Genomic DNA, 9,267 nt, shown 5'->3' on the forward strand with positions numbered 1-9,267 from the left:
CTTACTATACATGGTCATTTTTGCAAAAAAAATGCCTGACTATAAATGGTCTTTTTTTTTTTCCCCAAAAAAGCCTTACTATACATGGTCATCATATGTACTTGCTTTTACATATTGACTGATGAAAAATAGGAGTGTCGTGCTAGTTAAGAAAAATACTGCTAAAGTGGGAACACAGCATATTTCATGGTCAGTACCATACACTTTTTAATTCAAGTTAAGACTTATGCTTTCCGAATTGTGTACGGTTGACAAACAAATAAAAAAAATGGTCTTAGTAAGAATGATTTGAGCAATGGCAAAAATATAACGTAGTTTAAGCTTGAACAATACATGCCTGAAGTTTATTTTAATTATTGTTGTAATTATATATATTACGAAACCAAGTTATTTGATACAGATATTTGGTCTCACAAATTGTCTCCTGCACTGTTTTGACTCCACATTTGTTGGTTCATTAGGTCAGTCAGTGCCAGCGCATTTTTATATGGTAAATAATAGTAGGCCGAAAAGATTGCCTGCCTGAAAGTATTAGCTCCTCTTTTTTGTATCTCTGCCTTCACACATTTTAATTATCTCATTTTTTGTTTTAGGAGTGCGGAAGCATTTTTATCAAAAAAAAGAAGTCATATCTCTGTTTCTAAGACTCTTCTAAAAAGATGACGTGTACGTAAGGGTCCTTCTGCACTTCCGGTTGTGCGCAAGCAACTCACTAGTCCAGTTGCATCGCCTGAAAAATGTATGCTTTTATCCTTTTACGTTTTACCTTTTGTCTAAATGTTGAGACGAAATGCCCGTCTAAAACCAAGGAAATGACTGTGTTCTTTTTGTCTACTTGACCAGGTCTAAAGTAACGTTTAAAATCACGCTGACGTCGGACCCCCGGCTCCCGTTCAAAGTGTGAGTGGAAACAGTTCACTGACAGCTCACTGACTTAAACCGATGCGAAATGCATTTTTGTTATTGTTTCAAATCTTTACTGTATTTTACTCAAATCAATGTTTTCGTTGATTTATGAGCAGTTGTTAGAGCGTGTGGCTTTTGGTGTAAGCAGCAAAGTAGACTGGAATAATAAGCAGTACGGCCACTGCGTGTAATTTGTTTCCCAAAAAATAACTTTATATTTAATTTTAACTTGCGGGCAGGTATTGACGACGATAGACGTCCAATTGTGTCTTTTCATCCTTCTGTAGTGAATCTAAACTAGTCGCTAGTTGATGTACCATTCGTTTAGTTGCCGTCAAATTGAGAAAATATCAATTCTGATCAAATAAATTGTTGTCAAGTGTTAATGTCCCTTTTTTTAATTGAACAGATTGAGTGTCCCCGAGAACACGCCATTCACTGCTGTGTTGAAGTTTGCCGCTGAGGAGGTAAGACAAGAATGCTTACGCCTAGCGGCCCTAGCCCAATTTCCTAACCCCTGAAAAGCAACTAGCTAGCTTTAGTCTTGGAATTTCAGCCCACTGGAATTGAATCATTTCCACATGTGCCTATACGAGACAACTCTAAGACACAGTGCCTATTTTACATGACATTTATGTGACATGACGGTTAAGGAGGTTTGTGTTTGTTTTTTTCCACTTGACCTACTCTGCAGTTCAAAGTTCCATCAGCCACCAGCGCCATCATCACCAATGGTAAATTCCGGAATTTGCTCGGTCTGATCTCAAGCAGAGCCGTTTTTAGTGAGCGAGGTAAAAATGCATACCGCCTAGTGACTCTTTTGTTTTGCAGACGGAATTGGAATCAACCCTGCGCAGACAGCAGGTGAGCTGTGAAATTTGGATTCATTTCTCCAATATGTACAACTTAGCTCAAGGGTGGGCAAGCTATTCCATCGCAGGCCACCCGCAGTGGGTGCGGGGGTGCTTTCTGTTGGAATAATCCTTAGGTATTTCCAAATTCACAATAAAAGAAGAGGCATCTGAAGTCATATCTTTGTTTAATTCTTGCAAGAAGAGAAATACATCCATCCACGTATGTAGCCTAGATCATTCTAACAACTCGAGGTCTCGCTCGCTACTTTATTCATCAGATTTTAACGCCATGCCCCACAGAAGTCTAAACATATTTAGAGTTTCATAACATTTTATCACAGTCATCAAAACAATTGTAGGTCTGTTGAATTCTCCCAAGAGCGCCAGTTGTGGAGCCGATCCTGCCCAGCCAAAACAGTCCACAGTTCCCAAGGGCACTTGTTGTGAACTCCTTTCGCGAAGCAAAAACAGTCCACCGTTATTGTTGTGAACCCACTTGTGAGCCCAAGGCCATTCCCAGTCCTCTTGATGCGAACCACAGTCCTCACTTTTGCAAGAGATGCATTAAAATGCCCTTTGTATTAATGTCAATTACTCTTCGTTGCAAGTACATATAATATAATAATATTGATACACATCTATAATAATGATAAACCTAACACTTTCGTTCCAACCCATAAACAAGACACCGTTTCACCAGTCTGGTATGTTGCAGGCGCACGCAATCAGTGGATTGCAGTCAGGTGCTGCTTGTTACAGCACAACCCCCGACAATTGAATCAAGTGTCTTTTGTGAACCGCTTGAACCCAAAAAAAATAGACCCACCTCGGCCCTCGATGACCGCTTTTCCCACTCCCTTACCTGTCAACCTCTGCCGATAACTGCCCTTATAAATGATCATGATTCCCCTTACAAACCCCCCCCCAAAACCTTACAAACACCGTACGAGTCGTACGGTGTTTGTAAGGTTTTTTGGACAGGTATGCACTCCTGACTTAGAAAAATCCAACTTTTATTTTCTCGTGTGTTGATGTAGGCAACGTGTTCCTGAAACACGGTTCGGAGCTGCGCATCATTCCCAGAGACCGAGTCGGGGGACGAGGAGAGGGACGCTGCCCATTTCTGTCCAGGAGAGCCTAACTCGGCTCGGCTGGGCTCAGCCGGGCTCAGCCGGGCCTCTTATTTATCTACTGCTCCACAGTGTGGAGAATAAACACTCATAATGACATGCTGGTCACTTCTCTCAGTAAGTGTATGTCAACGATTTTTATTTTTAGATTTTTGTAGACGACAGTTAAAAAGAAACTCACATGACATTAACGGATTGTCGTATTTGGTAGCATTCCACTTGCAGAACTTTTGGAGGATATTCAAAAAGACCTGTACACTAACTAGTACGTATTCCACTTCTAAATGGTTCAAATAGCCATTTTGACTTTTATCCACTAGGGGGTGCCATTTCAATTCCCTTCATTTAACCTATACCCTTTGCTGTTCTCTTTATATATGGCGGCTCTCATCATGTATAATGACTATCTCCATAATTCCACGCGCAAATATATTCATTCAAGAATAAATGGTTTTGGTCTCCCAAGTATGTTCATGTTTATCGAGCTTCCAAACACCGACCAATAGTTACTCAAGTTAATTGCACACTAATTTTACAACCTGCAATACGTGTATGAATGTATGTATGTGCATATATGGATCATTTAATTATTTATATTGTATTTAGGTCATTTTGTGTTTTATACAGTTTTCAAATGTCATAGCAGGTCAAAATTGACCCAAAGAGCGTGTGGAAGGATGACTTTAACAATAATTCTTTTGTGACATTGGCAGCGTCGTAGCCTAATGTTTTTCTTCAATTGAGGACCCACTTGTCCACCTCGAAAGCGACTTTGGGGCATCAAGGTCGGTGGCCACACCAGGCGAAGCACTCAAAACAAAGTGGGGACGCGATGCCCCCCTAGCCCCCCCTCGCCTCGCCTCCTCGGCAGTTGCTGTAAACTGCGAAAATGTCAAATTTGCAGACTGAGCGTCGCCAGTCGGGCTTTGCGTCACCAACCGGACCAGACCAGACCAGACCGCGTCACGGCGTCGTCGGGTGCGTATCCCTCCGCTTGCTTTTACCGGCCTGTCCCCCCAAGGTAGCAAAAGTCCTTTCAATTTGCGCCAGGGACATATCAATCATCCCCAACGTATGTGGACTTGAAAGTTTGTCCTTTACGTTGTTTCTAATGGGTGCTTTCCGGGACTTGGAAAAAGTCAACGCGGATTTTGGGGGGAAATTTCTAGCGTCTATGTCAGGTAAAGTGGAAGACGGCGGATGGATCTGTATCCCCGGGGCCTGGGCGCTGCGGCTCCAGTCAGCATGACGCCGACGTCGCCACCGACGCGGCTGCTGTTGTGGCGCTCGGTCGGCTCGGACGAAGGAGGGAGGCCAGCGGACTCGACTCCGGTAGGCGGACGCGCGCCGACAAGCCAGCCAAATCACCGCCGGAAGCCTTTCCGCTCGCCCTCCGCAACAATAGCGCACGAGCAGAGCACTTACCGTCTCGTCCAGTTCGGCAGAAATTCACGCTAACCGCTTCGACACGGGCATTCCTATTTATACTCGGTTGCTTCATTTCTCCATGAATGGCTTTCCTTAATATTTTCACTACGTGCTGGTTAAAGGCATGTCGTGTCCAAGCTCCTTTTATTTTGAAACGCCCACAGCGGACGTGCTCAGCTCACTCATGTGAAGAGACAACCGTGCAGACGCGCACCTTCTCAAAGTCTCCATTGACACACTGACTGGACTGGATTACTAGCAAAGTCGGAGGTGAGACGTCGTTGTTATTTTCACCAGGTAGGCACGATGATTCACTCTAATGTGGGGACCTTATTTTGCATGCGTAGATGGTGTGGGAGACTTTAACATAAAATTCATTCCACGCCTGCTTTATAGCCATTGATAAGTGAATACGTTTGAATTGCGCAAATTTCCTTTTAATTGCATATATTTATATATATACTTGTTTACTTTTGTAGTCGAGGAGTGGGCGTGAGGAAGAAAGGGGCGGAGGAGGGCTGGGGGCGGCGGGGGGGGGGGGGGGGGGGGGGGTTGAGGGAGTTGGTGGGGGGGCGCTCCTGGCGATAAAGCATTAGGTAATTGGGCTATCTGAGACGGCAGACTGTGTGACGCCGGCCTCCATAAAGCAGTTGTGTGTGTGTGTGCGCGTGTAGTAGTAGTCGACAATACTTTGCACAGAAATAATACAGAAAGAAATGCCATGCTTTTAAGTCATCGTGGAAGATCATGTGAGTTGCTCAAATCGAGTGTCATGCGTCTGCCTCGTCATTTGCAGATGACACACACACACACACAAAAAGCAAACTCACGCACTCCAAAAAGCTCACGCACGCCCCTCCTCCTGTTCTGGCCAGACACTTTGGCTCCTGGGCGTCTTCACAAGAGAAAGACAGACGCAGCCGCCAGACCTCCCTCCCGACTGGAAAAGCGTCCTCTCTCGTCAGCACCATCCTTTCACCTTCTCTGGATACGCCCACTTGGAGGAAAAGACGGCGAAAGGGGGTGAGTCTTGACCACTCGACCACGCGCCGAGCCTTTCAAATCAAAGCGCCGCCCGCAACCGTCTTCCGTGTGGACAGATGTCGCCGACCTAGACGGTGCCCGTCGAGAGTATCGATCGGGGGAGGCAAAGAGGAAGGATGAGCTCGTCGGCGTCCATCACGTCGCTCTTCTCCTTCACCAGCCCGGCGGTGAAGCGTCTGCTGGGCTGGAAGCAGGGCGACGAGGAGGAGAAATGGGCTGAAAAGGCGGTGGATTCCCTGGTCAAGAAGCTCAAGAAGAAGAAGGGAGCCATGGAGGAGCTGGAAAGGGCCCTCAGCTGCCCCGGACAACCCAGTGAGTGGCCCCTGGTATTACAAAGGCGCTCTCCTATGGGATCAGGTCATAAAATGCAATTGGGTTTTTTTTCTAAATGTGGCTGATTTATTGCATTAGATGATTCCCTGAAAGTCCTAACTGTTGCTCGCGTTGACATCCGTCCAAAAGAAAGATGGCCATTGGTCCGTAGAAAGCACTGAAACACGTTACCATTGATAACGGGAGGTCGAATGTCGATTTTTTTTTTTTTGTGTGCGCTTGTCTCGTCCAGGCAAACGAGTGATTTTGTTGCCGTCCTTTATTGGCGATCAGGCAAGTGCGTGACCATCCCGCGCTCGCTGGACGGGAGACTGCAGGTGTCGCACCGCAAGGGCCTGCCGCACGTCATCTACTGCCGGGTGTGGCGCTGGCCCGACCTGCAGTCGCACCACGAGCTCAAGGCGCTGGACTGCTGCGAGTTCCCCTTCGGCTCCAAGCAGAAAGACATCTGCGTCAATCCCTACCACTATCGACGGGTGGAAACGCCCGGTGAGCGTCCGCCGTTAAGCCCGGGAGGCCCCGTCTCAAAGGCTCCGCCCACCCGGGAGGTGCCGTCCGAAAGGCTCATGGCTTTTTGTCTGCCGCCCGTCCAGTGCTGCCGCCCGTCCTGGTGCCCCGCCACAGCGAGTTCAACCCTCAGCACAGCCTGCTGGCCAAATTCCGCAACGCCTCGTTGCACGGCGAGCCGCCCATGCCGCAGAACGCCACCTACCCGGAGTCCTTCCCGCCGCAGAACGCCACCTACCCGCCAAAGTCCTTCCCGCCGGGCTCCTTCTCCTTGTCGTCGTCGTCGCCGTCCTCCTCGTCCCACGGACGCTCGCCCGCCTCGCAGGGTTACCCCGACTCCCCCGCCGAGCCGGGGAGCCCTTACCACGTGGCGGGTAGGACGAATCGGAATTTGACGCTTCAAATGCGCCGTTAGTAGTGATCGCCTTCAAGGAAGGCGATCGTGTTTACCTGTCCACCGAAATAATTGGCTCTGTGCTACTTTGTCCGACTCGATCCCGACGCGGAGCTCAGCCGAGACTCCCCCTCCGCCGTACAGCACGATGGAGCCGACCCCCCGAGAGGACGTGAAACCCGGCATCTCGGCGGAACCCGCCAAGCTGACCTTCTCCGCTCCGCACACGGGCAAGTTCGCCGGCGGTAGGAAAAACGTCGGGTCGGTGAGGCTCACGGACGGCGTGACGTCCTCTTGCAGACCTGCGGCCGGTGTGCTACGAAGAGCCCGAGTACTGGTGCTCGGTGGCCTACTACGAGCTGAACAACCGGGTGGGCGAGACCTTTCACGCCTCGTCGCGCAGCATGCTGGTGGACGGGTTCACCGACCCGTCCAACAACAAAAACCGCTTCTGCCTGGGCCTGCTGTCCAACGTGAACCGCAACTCCACCATCGAGCATACGCGGAGGCACATCGGCAAAGGTGATCTCAAACACGGCTTCTCCCTGCTTGCTCTGGAAAACGTCTTGGTAAAAAAAAAGTTTTGAAAGTTTCCAAAATGAAGCTAACAGCCCCGTGTGCGTGCGTGCGTGCGTGCGTGCGGCAGGCCTCCACCTGTACTACGTGGGCGGCGAGGTGTACGCCGAGTGCCTGAGCGACAGCAGCGTGTTCGTGCAGAGCCGCAACTGCAACTTCCAGCACGGCTTCCACGCCACCACCGTGTGCAAGATCCCCAGCGGCTGCAGCCTGAAGATCTTCAACAACCAGCTCTTTGCGCAACTCCTCGCCCAGTCCGTCAACCACGGCTTCGAGGTGGTCTACGAACTCACCAAGATGTGTACCATCCGCATGAGCTTCGTCAAAGTGAGACCGAGACCGAGACGGCGACCGCTTTTCTCCGTCGCTCACTCCAAACTCATCCATGGCGTGTACGCCGCTCTCTCGTTTTAGGGCTGGGGGGCCGAATACCACCGTCAGGACGTGACCAGCACCCCCTGCTGGATCGAGGTGCATCTGCACGGGCCCCTGCAATGGCTGGACAAGGTCCTCACCCAAATGGGCTCCCCTCACAATCCCATCTCCTCCGTGTCCTAGCGGGCCAATTGGGGGGGCGGTCCTCGTTTACGTGCGAGACGGACCTCGCTTCCTCGCGGCGCTCATGAATGGTTTCAAGCTACTGACCAATGTTTGTACTTTTTAAACACCCCCTTCCCCAAGGCTAAAATAGGATTCGTGTTAATGAAACGCCGACAATTTGTATGCATGCGCTACGTGATGTCATGTGGTCCGGCTCAAAGAAGACAGGGCTTGTGAATAGAAGCATTTTTATTTTCTCATTCTGTCAGTGAAAGTGTGTTCACAAGAGAAAGCAAATACAGGTTGAGGCCTTGGCTGTAAATACTAATGTGGAATAAATAATGGTGGCACGCATGGGCGCTCAGCATCCGCTAAAGTTGCGCTGAAGCGCCAGGCCTCGACTCTGCGCCGCCAGGATGTTCTGCTGCTGCTGCAGGAAGCGGATGACCTCGGGACTCCTCAGCAGCGACTGGCAGAGCAAAGACAACGGCTTTCGTCAGCCCCACTTATCCTACTTTTTTGGTTCTTGCCCCCCGCCCCGCCGATGGCTTACCAGCCTTTTTTGGTTGAGCACCTGCTCGATGAGGGAGGGTCTCACGGGCCGATCCCCCATCACCCCCAGACGCTGCTTGTTGACGGAGACGGGCCGCTCCTCGCAGTTGTCCTGAAGACCAAACGGCAGACAAGACAGATGCAAGCCATTGTTTTCACGTCCTTGGCTACCCTCCGTGCTAGAAGACCTCGGTCCCTGACGGACGGTACGCCCGGTCCGAAGAGATTGGACCGGGGCAGGGGCGGGGGTGAGGTGAGCGAGCGGTTGCGCTTTTTCGTTCCGACCCATCTAGCAGAGACAAGTTCATCAATGAGCTTTCTGCAGAAACAAGAAGCGACTGACACCAGATTGGTGGAAAAGTGTCCTCTGGGTAGAGGGGTTGGAACGAAAACTTTGCGGAATGCTTTGCCCAGCCGCCTCGGATGGTCCACTTACGTCCATTTTGTGGGTCGACATGGCCTGGTCGCTTTTCTTCTTCTTGTACTTGTCCTTGTACATCTTGTTGCGGTGCTTCTTGCACATCCAGGGCTTCCGCTGCTTGGCCACCTGCGTGGTGGTCTCGGTGCAGCCGTCGTAGGTGCAATGCTTGGGCGCGGCGCCGTCGCCCTCCGACGCCTCGTCGTCGTTCAGCTCCTCCGGGCTGACGCCGCCGTCTCGCGGCTCCGACGCGTCCAAGGCGTCCAAGGCCTCCAGTGCGTCGCTCTCCTCGTCGCCGTCGTCCAGCTCCATGAGCTCGGCGCTCTCCACGGGGACCAGCGTGATCACGTCGCGGCCGTCGCCCACGATGTAGCGCTGGCCGTCCTTTGTCAGCAGGATGGCTTTGGACGAGTCCTTGCGGATCGACGTTTCGTCGTCGCTCATGCTCGCTCGCGAAGTGGTGCAAAATTAGCCACTAAGAAGGGGCTCCAAATACGCCCAAGGTGGCTGGCTAGCTAGCTAGCTAGCCCCCCGGCCCCAGCAGCGACTAGCAGACATGGTAACCGTGTTTTTAGAAGCAGTGTT

The 9,267-nt window shown here is 50.6% G+C and overlaps 3 protein-coding genes across 5 annotated transcripts; 2 read left to right on the top strand and 1 right to left on the bottom strand.

Moving 5' to 3' along the window:
• The first annotated feature begins 593 nt into the window (after window positions 1–593).
• On the top strand, window positions 594–3,355 carry ufm1 (ubiquitin-fold modifier 1). The gene is made up of 6 exons (XM_077591528.1): window positions 594–739; window positions 844–900; window positions 1,316–1,373; window positions 1,601–1,640; window positions 1,738–1,770; window positions 2,798–3,355. Coding segments are annotated over exons 1-6 (294 nt in total). The 5' UTR covers window positions 594–737; the 3' UTR covers window positions 2,902–3,355.
• Window positions 3,356–3,794: 439 nt separating this feature from the next.
• Window positions 3,795–8,066, top strand: smad9 (SMAD family member 9). 3 transcript variants are annotated; one of them, XM_077591524.1, is made up of 10 exons: window positions 3,818–3,868; window positions 4,060–4,588; window positions 5,194–5,341; window positions 5,419–5,674; window positions 5,969–6,184; window positions 6,289–6,576; window positions 6,716–6,826; window positions 6,897–7,118; window positions 7,243–7,499; window positions 7,587–8,066. In XM_077591524.1, exons 4-10 carry the CDS (start codon window positions 5,479–5,481, stop codon window positions 7,728–7,730), a joined length of 1,434 nt encoding a protein of 477 aa, XP_077447650.1. In that variant the 5' UTR covers window positions 3,818–3,868; window positions 4,060–4,588; window positions 5,194–5,341; window positions 5,419–5,478; the 3' UTR covers window positions 7,731–8,066. The 3 variants fall into 3 exon arrangements, with proteins under 3 accessions (XP_077447649.1, XP_077447648.1, XP_077447650.1); XM_077591523.1 differs by having other exon boundaries at window positions 3,795–4,615; XM_077591522.1 differs by having other exon boundaries at window positions 3,795–4,588.
• Window positions 7,944–9,126, bottom strand: rfxap (regulatory factor X-associated protein). The gene is made up of 3 exons (XM_077591527.1): window positions 8,701–9,126; window positions 8,266–8,376; window positions 7,944–8,181 (listed from the first exon to the last, which is right to left on the bottom strand). Exons 1-3 carry the CDS (start codon window positions 9,124–9,126, stop codon window positions 8,074–8,076), a joined length of 645 nt encoding a protein of 214 aa, XP_077447653.1. The 3' UTR covers window positions 7,944–8,073.
• Between the last annotated feature and the right edge of the window lie 141 nt (window positions 9,127–9,267).

This window comes from Stigmatopora argus, chromosome 22 (assembly GCF_051989625.1).
Source record: "Stigmatopora argus isolate UIUO_Sarg chromosome 22, RoL_Sarg_1.0, whole genome shotgun sequence".
Lineage (NCBI taxonomy): Eukaryota > Metazoa > Chordata > Actinopteri > Syngnathiformes > Syngnathidae > Stigmatopora > Stigmatopora argus.